At 34.0% G+C, this 17187-nt stretch overlaps 1 protein-coding gene across 1 annotated transcript in view; it reads right to left on the minus strand.

Annotated features, from left to right (window-relative positions):
• The window catches only part of CCDC73 (coiled-coil domain containing 73), a 54413-nt gene that overhangs the window by 26429 nt on the left and 10797 nt on the right, over window positions 1–17187 (minus strand). Inside the window, exons 3-8 of the mRNA XM_032188558.1 lie at window positions 15501–15572; window positions 14746–14781; window positions 13051–13125; window positions 9745–9783; window positions 4225–4360; window positions 1430–1509 (exon numbers count right to left, since the gene is read on the minus strand). Of these exons, the coding sequence (XP_032044449.1) occupies window positions 1430–1509; window positions 4225–4360; window positions 9745–9783; window positions 13051–13125; window positions 14746–14781; window positions 15501–15572 (438 nt within the window). The remainder of the gene's footprint in view (window positions 1–1429; window positions 1510–4224; window positions 4361–9744; window positions 9784–13050; window positions 13126–14745; window positions 14782–15500; window positions 15573–17187) is intronic.

The following is a 17187-nucleotide window of genomic DNA, read 5'->3' on the forward strand; positions in this document are numbered from 1 at the left end:
CAGAAATAGCCAGGATAAAGGCATTTCCTGGTGAACGATGGAAGCCAGATTAAGTTTCTGCTGGCCCCTTCTACTGCTTATCTAGCAGTACTTTATTTAAAATTTATCACCCATGACCTTAAGAGCCAATAGTACTGCTGAAAAAGATGGATCAAGAAATACATTTTATTACTGGAGTACACAAAATATTATCAGTTTATCTCGTACACCTCTGTTACTCATAAAATTTATTACGTAAAAATTTTCTTAAACATTTTTCTTTTCTTACCTCTCAGATTACTTACTCTCAGGAGAATTCTATGCAATTAATTGTTGATTCTTAACCAAAAGCAACAAATCTAATTGACTGTGATGCTTAAGAGTTTTTAAAGAGTCCTTGAATGTTGATATTTGCAATATAATACAGTAAAGATATGCTTCATTTTAGATAAATGTCCCTGTTCTTTACATGAAAGTTACAATACACTTTTAAAAAACCTGTATGATATCTAGGTTCAGTTTATGATTTGTGACTAAAATATTTTCGTGTAGTAAATACCAACATTAAGTGTTTGAGAAGGCAGAAATGAAACAAATGAAAACGGAGCTAAGTAGTAGGCCAAGAAGCTGCAAGTAATCATGCATTTGCTTCCTCCCTAAAATCCTCACAGAATCAAAGGGAGAGAAAATAGCAGACTGGAAAGAAAGAGAGATATGAAAAAGATGAGGTACAGGAAGATAATGAGTTTACAGAACAATTTTGTCTTCAGAGGGTCCCTTTGCCTCTTCTCCTGTCAGCACCTAAGAAACAGCTTAAAGAAAAGAGAACTTTATCCTTACCCCTATTATATAGGTCTAAGAGAGTGCAACTGAAAACATACCTGGCAAATATTAGTTTCTTAGTAGAAGAGAAACAGAAAAGAGTTTAATGGCCAGGCAAATTTTGCCCATAGCATCGCTATAATTGATGGTCTCAGTTGCCCTACATCAAAATTCTCTCATTTCTGACAGAGATTGAGAAATTAATGTAATTTATTCTATGTTTAAGCTATCAGCTTGGTTCTATGACATAAGTAACCTTCTTCTTACCCAATTGTGTTTGACTACACTGAAAACACCAGTTACCTTTCCCTACCAGATGGAAAATGCAATGGCAACACAGCACAGGAAAAAGATGGGTTGACGATAATTAAAAAGAAAAGAGTAGGATGCTATACAGGTAAACAAAAATTCCCAAGTTACAGAAACTATTCAGAGCTGCTCAACATTTAATTGGCAGTCATCTGAGGCATCTGTGTATAAGATGGGAAACTAAGACAAATTCAGACATTAGTCATAGAATGAAGAACAGTTGCATGCTACTCGTATACTGTTTCCATTGACAATACAGCAGCTTGAACAAGTCCAAAAGAAGCCCACCTACACGTTTAGAAATACATACTATACTTACTTCCTTCAGATTACTTATTTCAGTCTCTTGTTTTTTATTCACTGATGTTAGTTTCTTATTGAGCTGTATTGCTTCCTGTACTTTAAACAACAGATGAAACATGTTAATATATACTTCTGCATTTAAAGAGCTATTTGATTTATATCTGCAATATACGTGTTTTTAATGCCTAAAATAGTCAAGCTTTTTGGAACAGAGGCTAAGGCTGAAAATATGACTCAACTACTCTTTCCATGTATTATGATACTACATAAAAGGATTACAGCAGCCAGTATCAGTTGTTCTATACCTCAAAAAACAAGTTTAGAATTTTGTTTGTTGATTTTGTCATTTAATTTCTAGTGCCATTTAGCATCACCCATTTGAGTGACTTCTCCATCAGCTTTCAATCTTATCTGAAAATTACCTGTAAAACCCTAGTTTTAAAAACAAAGCTAAGTCAATTATTTTCAGAGAAACAGAGAACATAATGAACCACTGAACACTCAAATACTTGAGTTAAATGTACAGAGTTATGTTCATATAGAACATGGAAGATCACAAACAGGATACTGGAGGACAAGCCAAAGTATATCCTCTGTCTCTTCTGAAAGGGAACGGAATCACAAGATATCACAATGAAAAACTGAAGATGTTCACCACCATTCCTGTACTTTTTTAGTCACTTCTATTCAGCCTAAGAATTTTGATCCCCTCAGCTTTTTCTTCAGCCTTTTCTGTTTCCTGACTCCTCTTTGTATGCAGGAACTCCAGACACTCCATCACACCCAGAAAATTCTTCCCATCTGTTGAAGATGTGCTTAGCAAATGAAAATGCTTTTAAAAGAATGTAATACATGTAAACGTCTTCTGGTAAACTTTAGAAAAAAAAAAAATCAGGCAAAAGTTGGTAAAGTTTTCTACGAGACTCATATGTTCACCCTCTACCTTTAAAGTGCTAATAATGGGTCACTAGTAAGACAAAGTTTTAGATTTATCATGCATTGTGGGATTTTCCCTATAAAAACACTAGAGCATCAGTTTTTACTTTCTTGTTTCCCTACATACTGTTCTAATACAGCAGATAAAGAACAACTGTTCATAAATTTAAACAATTTGCATGAAAATGTCTCATACCCTTTCTGCATGACTCTTCCACTGACTGCAGTTTCTTGCTCTGAATTTACAAGTTACCTATTTCAGGTCTTACATACTGCAATGAAAATTGAATTCTCACTGCAGTAAAAGACAGACTGGAGTTAAACTGGTGAATATATTGGCTTCTTACACAGAACCAGTTAATAACTTAGATTTAATCTTTTCCAAAGGTTCCTTGGGCAATTACTAATAAATGCAAGTAGAAACATGGCAAAACATTTTATATATAGTTAAAAAATAAAAAATAAAAAAAATACTGAGTGTTATGTTTCCATGAAATAGCAAAAGACTTTTCTGTATTGACATAGTAGAAAAGCCCTGCCTTTTTTTTACATATTTACATTTACATATGAAGAAAAGCCCTTCATATGTAAATACAATGAAAATACAGCAATGTTTTCTCTTTGTTTATTTTGAATATCAATCACTAACCTACTTTCAAGAAAGGGGTACAAAAAGTAACCTGCGGTAGTAAAATACCACAATTTCACATAAATAGAGAAAACCCAAAAATACTAAAAATATTTTGGGCAAATAATGTCCCAAAATTTTTGATAATGTGTTAGCAATTTCTTTGGATGATATCTGAAGAACTAGCTGGCTTCATGCAAAACATAAAAAAATAAAAATAAATACCAAAGCTTGTAATTTATACATCTAGTATTCCTTTTCTTTACAAAAGGAATTAATGTTCTTAATCAAAGGACAAACTGGAGGCACACAAAACAATATGCACAAAATAGTCCTACACAAATTTTCATGCAGACCTTGCAGTGAATTACTTTGGTATGCAAAACTAGAATTTGTCTCTTGAATTAACAGGTACCAAAAAAAAAAAACAAAAAAAAAAGTAAATGAAGTTTATTAGTTCACATATCAGCTTTATTATTTTACAGATGAAATATGTATATAGTTATATTTTTAAAAAGGGTATGCGGAATGCTATTTTTGTATTAATAGATTCACAAATAATTCACAAATCATTTTGTTATTTAATATATTAGAGGGGTTAAGGCTTTATAAAACCTGAATGGTCACATAGAATCTAGGTAACAATAACTCTACAAAGTTATTCATCCACTCTATTTACTGAAGTAGTTTTAAGACTTTAAATTTCTGTACAAAACCCACAAAATATTATATTTCATCAATGTTTTCTGTCTATTTCCCAACATTAAAGCTAGTTAAAATGACATTCATTTTTCATTATCTGCTGATTCAGACCCTCATTTAAGCTTGTACCACTGTTTATGTGGATGTCTACTTAATGGCAGGAGAAAGGTGATCCAAATTAAGCATATATATATATATACACATGTATAATATATATATATTTTTTTGAAGGGCTGAGTCTGCTGCTGGACTGCTTTTGAATACAAGTCTTTTCCTCAATGCAGTTTACTGTATGGTCACACACACAGCTGTAGTCATATAACAGCAAAGAGCAGAGCAGGTACAGGGGCTGTGCTGCTTGACTTGGCACTGTCACGCAAAGAAACACGGCAGAAGCTACTGAGATGCAGTAATTGTCAGCTGGTATATTTGATATTAGACACATGGCAGCTACTATTTTTTGAGTTCTGTCACACATCTGATACTCAGTCTGGTCAAAAATAAAGTAAAAAACAAATGCTGGAGGATGTTTAAGCCATACGTACCACTGTGCTCTAATTGTCCATGAACACCTTTAACAATGCCAAACTGACATACAATAGTGGCATAACACCTCTCAACTTCATTCAGTTTCTTATGATGCTCCTCTCTTGCTGCTAAGTGCAACTGTAATTTCTGATCCTGTTAGAAACAAATGAAGCCACTGCTTAATGATGCCCACTAGCATGTATCAATCCACTCTGCAAATGCTTAACATTATAGCATAAATGCAAAATCATTTTCAGAATAGCTTAGTTGTCTATTTCATATCTGACAATCAGTTCCCACTTCCAGATAACACCCCGCTCCAAAAACCTGCACCTGTGTGTTAGCCTATCAAACAGGCACTTCAATTTATTTTCTCATGCTGCCCCTTAGATTTAGGAGAACTTTCAAATAAATACATGCAGAACTCAATTAACTGCTTTTAAATCCTGTTCTCAAGTTTTTCTTTGTTATATAGCTTACTCTAAACATGCCATTTCATTTGTATTGTGAACATAACCTAACATAGTAACAGTGCCTCAACATCTGCCTGTGGTGCATACTTGCTGTCCTGTACTACCATTCAGGGCAGCATCACAAACTCACTCCTTCGATGCAGGATGCCCGTGGAGTTTAGCAGCATAAAGACAGCACACCAGCTTTTCAGAGCGGTCCTCCACCTGCCTTTCACTGCGGATTCAGAACTGTAACAGTGGCTTTGGCAGCTGTATGTTTCCACCTCATTGCCCTGGCTGCTCATTTCTCCCTACTGTAGTACTCAAACAAGCATACTATGTTTGTTTTTGTGTTGTTTTTTTGTTTTTTTTTTTTTTTCTTACTACCTTTATGAGTACCTTATTTCTTTCAGCATCTTGGCTTAACTAGTATCTTGTCCCACACTTTAAGTAAAATGTATTTAGATTTCATTAATCTAACCAATCTCTCTCTCGTTTTGTGAGGGGGTGATTGAAAAATTTATATTCACATGAACCTGTATTCAGTGACATATACCGTTATTTGTTTATTTTTATCCTTTCATATACAGTATTTTTTGTGTTCCTCTTTAATATTTTAGTATTATTCTTAATAGCTTTGTAGGTACTATTAAGACAATTTTAAATTTAATTTTCTCTTTAAAGAAAGTAGGTTAAATTACTTCCTCTGAAAATATACCTATTTAGGCATCTAGTCTCTAAACTACAGTAGAGCAACATAGCAACTAAAATGAATTGGGCCAAATTCATTCTTGCGTGTAAATTCAAGTTACACAAGGATGAGTCTGGCCCAAGCTGTTTGGCTTCTGTAAGGCTCCCTTCCCATACAGTAACAAATGCAATACATGTCCAAGCATCAGAGGATAATAAAAGCTGATAGTAATCAAAAGAAATGATCAACATAAGGCTAGCAAAACAGGATATACAATACAAATTTCTCATGTTTTATAAGGTATGAAATTAAACACACTACAGCAAATGGAAAGTCATAATGGAAGCACTGGTAAAGAAACACCACCACTTACAGAATCACTGCAAGGAATTTAGACTGTGAATTTTCACGTACTTTCTCTTTTTCCTAATGAAAAGTAAGCTTAAAAAAACACTGTAAGTCACTAAAATAAGAATGTGGGCTTTATACAATAAAGGAAAATCTATATTTGTTTTTCCTGATAATAATTCAGGCGTACTCATTCTAAGAAACTGATAAATAAGGGAGCATCACTAACACAAGACTTGAACAGCTTGTGGCAAAATTTGAGTTTTTGCCTTTTGTTCTTATTTTGTTTTTCTTGGTGTTGTCGCAATTTCTTTCTTAATCTTTCTTAAGTCAGCAGGACAGCATTACTCCTTTCTCCCCATTAGAACAGGTAGAAATATGCTTTGTTATTTCCCAAGGCTCTTTCCAATGAGAAAAGGAATTGGCTTGCTGTATCCTCAAAAGAGTTCTATTAAGAGTTTACCACTTGTCTAAACATAATTGATGGCAAGCTGCTCTCCATCCTTGGAGTGCCCAGGAAAATAAAAGCAGTTTGGTTTGCCTTCTGACATCTTTCCCTGGATATGTGGATCTTCTGCTCACAATGAAAAGGTCTTAAAACATTCTTGCATAGAAGACAAAGAAACACCAAGAGACTCCACAGGATAGGGAGGGTCTGACCCTGGAGTTGGAGCAAGACCCACAGAATCTCGGTTCTCCTTCCTAATGTCTGATACTGCATGAACAGGAATTATTGCCCTGCCTTCCACCAGTAATAAAGATAAGCTGGGATGGGGAGTGGAACTGATTGTGGCCATATGGCTTGTTGAGGCACAATCATTTCTTGGTGGAACTAGACCAGAGAAATAGCTCAGGGTCAGGTAGGTGACTGGAGGAAGACAAAGAGGGAATTGCTCATATCTCAAAAATATTCTGGAAATTGAGTCACTAGTCAGTTACTCAGCGAATCAAAAGGTGGTAATTGGGAGGTGAAAGTGTCAGAGGAACAAAGGGGCTGTTATGGAACAAAAGACTACAGGCAAGATCATGTGAAAATTATGCAGAGAGCTACCAACTCTAAATATTCAAAACAGGAAAAGTGTTTCCACACTAGTTCTCTAGTTCCTACCATTTTTCTAATTAAAAGTCATTATTTACAGTTTATACTGTACTACTCCTTTCTCACTATTTTTAGACAACAGTGTAATTACAGGCAAATTTCTAAAATATGTGGAAAAGAAATAAGTCTAATTTTAAAAGTTGAGTTGTTCTTAATAATCCAGGATAAGAACGTCATATCCTGTTTTACAAGTAGACATTTTTTGTTTGGTAACCACCTCTATATTAGAGAACTAAAAAGTGGCAAGGAAACTCTCAGGCAATGCCTATACTGCTGGGTTGTTAGGAGATTCCTGACAGATTTGGCCTAAATCAAGAAGCACTCAAACAGAGCCTGGGCACAGTTCAGGAGACTGTCTACTGAGAACAATCTGGGTTATGTGGATGCAGCTTCCTCTTTTGAAGAGTAGTAGAGTTTAATGAACCTAGGCCATTTCATATCACTTGAATTCAGCTTTGATAAATGGTCTCTCAAACATTTCATTTACCAATATAGTCAGCAAGTGAAACTAGACTAATTACCAGTCATTCACAGAAGTATTCATCCCATCTACTTTACTCATCAATACTGACTGTCAAGTGACACCTTATAAACAGTGACATCTCCCCCTTTGGTCTTCAACCCAGCCATCACTAGCCTTAGCCTCACTTGCCTTCTACATTTTAGCACCATGATGGTATGTTTAAGGATTAGGTACTACAAATACAAGTGAAGTTGAGAAGAGAAGTAACTCTAAATGCTTTCTCAGACATACCCAGGATAAGCCAGTGCAACTTAAAAAGGGAAAGGATGAATACATGAAAAGTTTTTGAAGAGTATTTTTCTACTCTACATCCACTTTTATTCTACACTCTCAGAGTTTCAGCATTCTACATTTTATCACCTGTCAGGAAAGTAGTGAAGGAAGAAACAAAGACCTGACCCAAGACCATTTTCATCTAGTTACTCCTTTATTTCAGCAGCAAGAAAAGAATGCAATACAGAAGCCACAATCGAGTTGGTTACAACACTAGTTGTCTGACAGAATAACCCTGCAGCCTCCTGACTGCAGTGACGTACAAAGCAACTATACCACACAATAATCAATACCGTTACTGCATAAACAAAAAAAGAATTATGGAAGAAAAATCCTTTGTTTTATGTTGAAAGGCTATATAGAGATGGAGAAACAAAATTCTACTATTTCAAAATTCTAGTGTGTCATCATATACATGATATGAGCACTATAGTTTTCACATAACCTTAACTGGATAGCATGCTAAAATAACATGCAATATATAGACCTCAAAAATGTTAGATTAAAAGAACAGAACTGAAAGGAACAAAACTGAAATAAAATGGTACATCAATTCCCAACACATACAAAAGCTACTTTATTAATTAGCAGAGTTTCTAAGGTTCCAGATATAAACTAAATCTCTAACAAACTTCAAATTTAAATGTAAATGGGTCTCAAAAAATCCATTCTACTTCAGAATATCTTGTCATTTGTGATAACTAAGATTCTACATGGTCTTTTGTTCCCTTAAACACATTTATTTCAGCACAATCACTCAAGTTGGTAGAATCTAACCCAGTCTAAAACTTTATTAGCCCACTAATGCATATGGTTGTGGGAAAGAATTAATTTCTACTTTGTGTGTTGTTTTTTTTTTTTTTTGCTTGTTTTTGTCTCTACATCTTCTACATGTATGGCCAGGCCATACATGTTACATTTGGTGCTACATGCAAAAGAGGACTTCTAATATTTAGTCCCAAACTCAACAGCATTTTCAATAACCACATTCTGTATCAAGGGCACAGTACCCCAATGTTTTCAAAATATTCAAATAATTGTTGAAACAATATTATGAGCATAGAAAAGGAAGATATTTAAATAACAGCACCTTTTCTACAAGCTAGAAATTGATCTGTGCTGCTTAAACACTCATTCATATGGAAGACTGAACTTGCAAATTATTAATGAAAGGTAGTATGTGAAATGATCTAAATATAAGTTCAATAATTCTGTGTATTTTAAGCACCCTTTTAGATCAGATGTATTTTAAGAATAAACGTAAGTTAAAAGTGAAGTAAGACAAAACACATTTTATGTTGCCTTTGATCTTTAACTTGTAGCCTTATCTCCCAGGTCAGAGGGCACATTATTCAATTTCACCATATTTTGTGTAAAACCACTGTAGCGTTGAAGATGACTTTCAGTACAAATGTCATGGTACTTAAAGCTAAACTGGACCCTAGTTTTTTGAGCTTCTTAATTAAGATCACAGTTTATAATGGTCTGACAATATTATCTTTATTCTTTCCAGTTGAGCAGCAGCAGAATTTTCACAGCATTTATTCAATCAAGCTTAGCAATGTTTCTGCAGCTCATTCTTTCACTTCCCAAAACAGACAACAGGGTTCAGAGCAACTAAGCTGTCACTCTATATAAATTTATTCTCTGTGTCAAAGGGAGTAAGCTGGACTGGATGAAATCTAAACTGTTCAGGGGAACTGATGTTGAGAAGTAATTCTGAAAAGAGTGGTGAAAGAGTGAGAAAATCCATGATCAGTTTTTCTCAAACAACAAAACAAAAGCAAAAAGCTGTCCAGAATTTTCTACTACTTCTTTGGGATGGATATGCTAGATCCTACAATTATATGGGTACTATAATTACATTTTTCATATCAGACCATGAAAAAATAATTTTCATTCTGTTCTATAACATGAGCCAATTATTTTTATTCATGAAGAAAAAATCCAAATGATTTAAGCAGCAGCTATCACAACATAAGAAACTGAGAACGTTACTTTAGAGAGAAAACTTTTTCAGACTCAAAGGTGATATCACCTCTCAATTACTTACAGTTATACACCCATCAAGTATTAGAGATAGCTAGGATTGACATTATATAAACTGACATTCTCTTTTCATAAAAACTTACTCTTTTATTAATTTCTTACCATTTCATTCAGTTTCTTTTGTAAAGTGTATTTTGAAATCTGTCAAATGAAAAAGAGCTATCAGTTGAACTGCAGTTACCCTTTTTTCCTGAAGACAAACTGTAGATATTTAAATATTCTTATACCTAAGATTTAATTGCACTTATTCCAATCCAATACAGTAACACTGTTTTCAAATGAATGGTTACCCTATTTTGCTGTAAGACTCACTTAACATCATCTTTATGTTTTAAAAAAAATGCTTTACATTGATTTGCAGCTACAGGAATTTTGAAAAATACATAAATACCTCTGATCGATGTCATGTATCATAATATTTAAAGGGACTACATTCTATAAACTTAACCCTTTGAAATAAACAGAAAAGAAAACAGGAATAAAGTTTATCCCCTTCTGGGGGAAAAAAAAAAAGTAGATAGTCCAATGGTTTTATACAAAGATATATTGTACCCATCTTGCATGCTTTAATAATAAAAGCTGACATTTGAAGTCATTAACACTTCTTTTCATACACCACCACTAATAGAATTTTGATTGTTATAATACTTGAGACTAAAGCTGTTGCTATTTTATTTTTTCCTTTAACATCCTAAGACATTGACTTGTAAATAATTAGGGAAGCATCAGTGAATTTAGTATGCGTAAATCCTACATAGCAAGTATTTCTAAAAAACAAACCTAAGTCTAGAGAGCAATCATTTTTAAGGTAGTATTTTGACTGTTTAGATAAAGGACTACAGAACTTAACTGAAAATTGCTCAGTCATATTTTAGCCTGATTTCCAAACAGTTTCTCTGGGTCCACTGGTTCATTGTGGCCTCCCACTTCCTCAAGCCACAGCAGAATTCTCTAGATCTGAACTATACAGTTACAAAAATGTTTGATCTGCACTCTCAACTGTACAATAAACAATGATAAACTTTTCTAAGAAAAACTGAAAACGGAAAAGCCAGTGAAACCTTTCACTGCTCTACTTCATCTGTGCTATATCAAGGTTTGAAGGCAGCAATGGAACACTTGATCTATTATAAAAGACTGTTAATAAGAACCGAACTTCTTGAAAAATCATTAACACCCATTATTATAGAGAAAATATATGAAGTAGTGAATATCCTGAAGAACATCAGATGTTATTACATCTGATGCATTTACAGTAACACTAATTCTCTTTTAAATAGGCCATGCCTCAAGTACTGTGCTCAGCTGTGCGCCCCTCACTAGAAGGACATCGAGGCCCTGGAGTATGTCCAGAGAAGGGCTACGAAGCTGGTGAGGGGCCTGGAGCAAAAGTTTTATCAGGAACGGCTGAGGGAGCTCAAGTTATTTGTCTGGAGAAGAGGCAGCTCAGGGGAGGCCTTGTTGCTCTCTGCAACTACCAGAAGGAAATTGTGGGGAGCTGGGGGGTCAGCCTCTTCTCGCAGATAACGAGTGATAATACAAGAGGGAATGGCCTCAAGTTGCACAAGGGGAGGTTTAAGTTGGAAATTAGGAGACATTTCTTCTCAGAAAGAGTAGTCAGGCATTGGAACGGGTTGTCCAGGGAGCTGGTAGCATCAACGACCCTGGGGTGTTTAAGGAAAGGTTGGATGCAGTGTTTAGGGACACGGTTTAGTGGGTGACATTGGTAGTAGGGATACGGTTGGACCAGATGACCTAGGAGGTCTTTTCTAACCTTAGTGATTCTAATCTATGATTAAAACACCTAAAACAATTTTAATCACCGTGCTTGTAGCAGAAGCAAACACAATGTCTCTGGATCTTAAGAAGTAATCCTTCCTTTGACAACAGTCAACTTCAGATTTTCTCCAACTATATCTCATTTGTCCATGCTTACCACATCACTTAATGGATATATTTACAACTCGTTAAAGGAACACTTCAGTTCTTATAACTAAGGCTCTCACTGAAGTGCTTCTAGCACATGCCCAAACACTATCTGGGACTGGGCAGATTGGGATTATTTCTTCTTTAGAGTATACTGCAGAACTAGACTATCCATTCAACATCCAAAACAAATCAAAAAGATGTCTCTAATTTGGAGACTCATTTGGATGCAGAAATCTGAGCAACCCTTAGCAAGTGTAAAGTTTTTAAACATATTTTTTTTTTTTTTTTTAATGTTTACCTACAAATAGAATAAGTATCAAGTTCTACATTTAGGATTTCACTGTCCTGGAAACTACAAAAAATATTGTAATATTAATTGATGAAACCACTTCCATCTTGATGGTGGTAACAATCTACTGAAGATGACTTGTTTGTAGGAGTGCCAATTGGTTGACAAGCCCAGATGCCAAAGGTGGTGTTATCACCCCTTGCAAGGCACACACCCGTCCAAATTCACAAATTGGTACTGAAGTCTTTACTTATCCAACTTGCCTCTGATTTATAAACCAAGGTGACAACTGAAATTTATCTTACCACCTATGAATTTTTAGTTAATAAGCATGTGATTTACCTTTTCCATTTTTAATTCCAATTAAAGAATCTAATGGAAAAATTAAAGAATTAAAACTATACCAACATCAGCCTGTTTGACCATAAAGAGGTAATGTGAAAGAATGTACGAAAAGCAGAAGTGATCAGAGCTATATCCTAAACTGAATTACAAATGCCAAATTCAGAAGTTTCAGGCTTTCTGAGGAGGGAGCTGGGGAAGAGATATGAACTTTCTTGAAAAATATAACCCAGAGATTTTGTTTTATTTCAAATAACCAAAAAATACAGCAACCAAAAAATACAACATGAAACACAACCTTATAACATAATAAAATACAAAACAGAAATAACAGGAAGAAGCACCAGAATAATTTGTGGGTTTATCTGACAATTTTTACTTTTACTAACAGACATTGTAAAGCAATGGATTAAGTGGAAAAAAATATAGAAACCTCCCAGTGACACAAAGTCAGGGAAACTAATACAAAAGACAGGTAGCTTTGCGAGTTGGAGGTCCAGAGTGAATACTTTTTGTGTTTAGGAGTCCAAAACCAGAGTTTCCAGACAGGTGAGAAGGCTCCAGAGGAGAACGGCACAAAGAAAAAGAAAGACTGCAGACATGAAAAGAAAAAAAGAAAAAGTGGCGTGTGAAAGTTCTTGTAGAAGAAAAGAACTTTAGCTGGAAAGTTAACTGAAAGTAGCTGAAGACCAGAACAGAAACTCAGTGTTGGAAAGTGATGTGTAAGTGTACTAGGAAGTTGAAAAGAGACTGCCATAAAGACCCTCTTAAAAATAGCTGGTCAGGTTATTGTGATGCCAGAACACTTGAATACCAAGGAACATTATTTAACAAAAATAACACGTTACCTGTAATGTTTTTAGTGTTTCTTTCAGCCCATCAATTTCTTTTTCTTTTGTTTCTACAGCAAGTTGGTATTTTCCCTTTCAAAACAAAATCTGCGCTTCAGGATTTGGACAGAATAAATGCATTTACAATGGAATCTTATCAAGAAGAATATTATTAAAATAGCACTACTCTGCTATGACAGAACAATTTACAAATGCAAAAACAGGTAAAATTCAAATAAATGTTTATATATATACACGTATATACACACACACAAACATTTAGCTGAATGCATGTACATATTACTATAAAGAAAAGAGTGAAGATGTGACAATATATTTTTTTTACCACTTATGACCTGTCAATAAGTTTTAGATTTTTCTGTTCTTGGGGAGAAGCCTGACAAAGGCAAGATCAAAAAAATTACATGCACACAGATGAACAATTTAAAGCATTTAAATGCAATTGAATTAGGTAAGAATCTCAGGTAGCAATCAATACAACGGAAAGTGTAATCTAGGTAACAGAGTACACCTGTAGAAACATCACATCCGTTCACCCATCCTTGGGTGTTCCACTTGTTTCAAACAGTGCTGGCAGTGCAATCTCCTGAAACAACCTTGACGAATGACTTAATAAAGGTACATATATTGTAAATTGGGCAAAAGTTATTGTTTGTATTCAAACTCTGTCCTGAACCATTACAGCTACATTTATTATTTTAGTTACTTTGGTACGAAGTACTGAAAGCATCACTGGATTCAATGGAAGTATTTGAAGTTTAAAAAAAAACAAACAAACACATCTGTACATAATTCAACTCCGAATCAGTAACTGTCACTGGAAATACACATCAGGGACTATTACATGGTAGGCATGGACAAGCAGCATGTCTTAACAAGGAAAAATCTTTAAATATGAGTAAAACAATAGCTAAGCCAGATGCTATAAATGAAAACAACGTATTTTACTTTAATATACTTTCAAACCTATTTCATCTATTTACAATTTTCCATGAAAGTCCTTATGAAATATATATAGCATACTCATCTAGTCTTAATTAAGAGCCCATATATAGATATTCAACTGCTTGACTTCTTAAAAGAGGCCTCTAATACAGCAAATGCAAATCCCTTATTCAAACAAAGAGGCAGACACACAGTTTGGTATAAAAGCCTCATGTGGTTAAAGAAAAAAAAAAAAACACAAAGAAACAAACAAATTTAGTCTCAATATCTTAAACTACCTCAGGTAAATCAATAGAAACCCTATTATAATCTTTTTACCAAAACAGAGTTATTTTTGGTCAACTCTCATGTAAAAAACAAAACAAAACAAAAAACCACCACCACCACCAACAACAACAAAAACTTATTACAGTACCCCAAGACCTCAAAATAAATACAGTTTTGTATAACTTCAGTATAGAGGTATCAAAGAACATTTATTCTTCAAACAACTTTTTAGCATAAACAGATCTTAAAATATTATTTCACAAGTAATTAAAGTTATACAGGTTATAAAGAAGGAATAACAATTGTTTAAAGTAACTGTAGTTTATATTTTATAAACAAATAACTTTAGTAAAAGCCATAGGAAGAAAAATACTTGAACTGTAATATAATTTATACTTAGAAGGTGTGTGACAAGTTACATAACATGATCACTTGCTTATGTGCTTCACCAGATGAAAAATAAATTCTAATATACAGTACCTTTTCTTCTTCCATGGCAAACATCCTTGCTTGTAACTTGATTCGGTGGCATAAAAAGTGGAAACAAGTCAATATAGCAGTTAGGATTTATTCATGCAGCTTGACAAGGCAACATATTTATACTTTGCAGGGTAATATATATAATTTTTAAATATATATCTATATTCGTAGTCCTACAATAGCGGTAAGCTTGTGAATCACAAACTATTTTTTCAAGAAAGAAAAGACTTGCTTATTATTTGTGTGATATGATTGCACATCACAGCATTAGTGATAAATTTAGTCATCACCACATGCAACAGTTTCAGTTCTTATGACTGTTCTCTGCAGCTTTTCAACACTCATTTATTGATTTATGGATAAAAACGATCCTGATTTGAAGGACTGAAACATATTTTCAGACATTGAACTGGATAAGTTACATTACAGATCTTTTTCCATGGGGGTACGAAACAATTTGCAAAAGATGTGCCATTTTTGAAAGCGGAGGAGAATGGAACAACAAACAAACAAAAAATAAGATTTAGAAGAAGCTTCTTGAGGAATTTTTGTGAAAGAAAACCCCAGTAATAGTGGCTTACTGTGAAGAATTGCCAAGTGTAGTATGTCTGGATTTTTTTTTTTTTTTTTTTTTTTTTGAGCTGTATATTCCATCATTTTACATGCAAAAGTATCATAATACCAACTGAAAACTTGCTATTATGCCATCATATTCTGAAATCTTAGTGTCATATTGGAAAGCTTTATTGTGCTACCTGCTTTTTAAAAGCTGCCATAGCTTCTTTGTTCTGTTGCTGTAATATGTCTGTCTGATGCTGCAGAGTTTCCTGCTCACAGGAAATAACAGTATTATTTAAAGCAAACCATACATACAATCTTAAGGAAAAAAATAGGTTTAATAGATAGACGATTAAAAGCAAAACCCAAAGATTAAATAGACATTTATAAATAGACATTTATATATAATAGACACTGGTAATCATCTAGGGGCTTCTCTTCTAGTTCATAACAATTATCACCTCAGGAATTCAAATGTGTTGTTGCTGGGACAGCTATAAGCAGCTCTTACCCATTCTATAAAGCTGCATAAGAAATCCTACACTCACTGCCATATTAAGATAGTACTTTCACGCAGTTCTAGATAGATCTTCATCTCCATTTAAATGAAATACCATCTGTTATTCTGTTTTAGTTAAATGACTAAAATTTAACTGAAACTGTGTGAAAGAGCTGAAGGAGGACAGAACAGACAAAGTGAAGATGGTCACAGTGCAAGACATTTATCATCCTGCTGCCTGGCTTTACTCATAGCCATAAAATGGCACACAAGAAAATGATAATAATTTCAGACTAATACTAAATGCTGTCAACTTGCAGAGCCATAAGATCTTTAAAGATCGTGTTCCTACACTCAGGATAGGAAAAAACTAATTGAGGTGAAGTAATACGGAAGATATCTTTGTGAGATCAATTTTTTTAAATTCTGGGCACTAAAGAAATATTAGGTAAAGGGAATCCAAAAAAACTCTGTCCTTGAGCAACTATCTCAAAATGCAGATGTGTGTTTAGCTATGAAGTCTTTGTGTGAAGTAGGAAATAATGATTAAGGAGTAACTGTACAAAAAAAAAAAAAATACAGACTGCTAAAAACAAATGGTGTGAGAAACTAAAATGATAATTTGTTGTACGTGTGAGAAACCTATTTCCTATTTCTTCTTCTCCCTTAACTAGGGATTTGAGATTTTCTGACAAAGTGATTCTAAAATTGCTACTTTCTCCACCAAATAGGCATTACTTTCAAATTCTGCAAGTGAGAGCTTCTGTCTTTTTGTCTGAGTAAGAAGAGAATCTGTGAAGGTAAAGACTTATACCGATGTACATACAGATTAATTCATTGCAAGATATTTATAGACAGTTCTGATTTGCATTGAATTCCAACCAACAAGACATAGTACATGAATGAATATTCAGAGGTGTAAAAACATGAATCTTGAGGAATAAGCCAAGTTTTCTCTTAGAACTGTTTTCAAAGACAGGTTCTCCAATGGGTGAAAGGCATGCCAAGTATGCCCCAAATCCAGAATTGGTAGCAGATTACCATCAATTAAACTATTCTCAGGAGATTATTCCTACCCTCTACAGAAATAAAAGTTTATAAGCATGGTACAGCCAAATTAAGTGACACTACTTTACAGTAATTCAAACTAATATTAGATAATTTATGTAAATAAAAGTTTAGTTTCACAGAATAGTCATCCTTTACATCAATGACAAAGTTGTATAATTAATAACCAGATAAAAGTATTACTGAGCTCTTCAATATTTACTGTATATTCAAGTGATATATTTTAATAATCTTAGATTATGTTTTTTAGTAAGTAACATGAAATTTTCAGAAATTCTGTTTGGGAATATATTTTGCACACATGGCATGCATGTTTG

This window comes from Aythya fuligula, chromosome 5 (assembly GCF_009819795.1).
Source record: "Aythya fuligula isolate bAytFul2 chromosome 5, bAytFul2.pri, whole genome shotgun sequence".
In the NCBI taxonomy this organism is placed as follows: Eukaryota; Metazoa; Chordata; class Aves; order Anseriformes; family Anatidae; genus Aythya; species Aythya fuligula.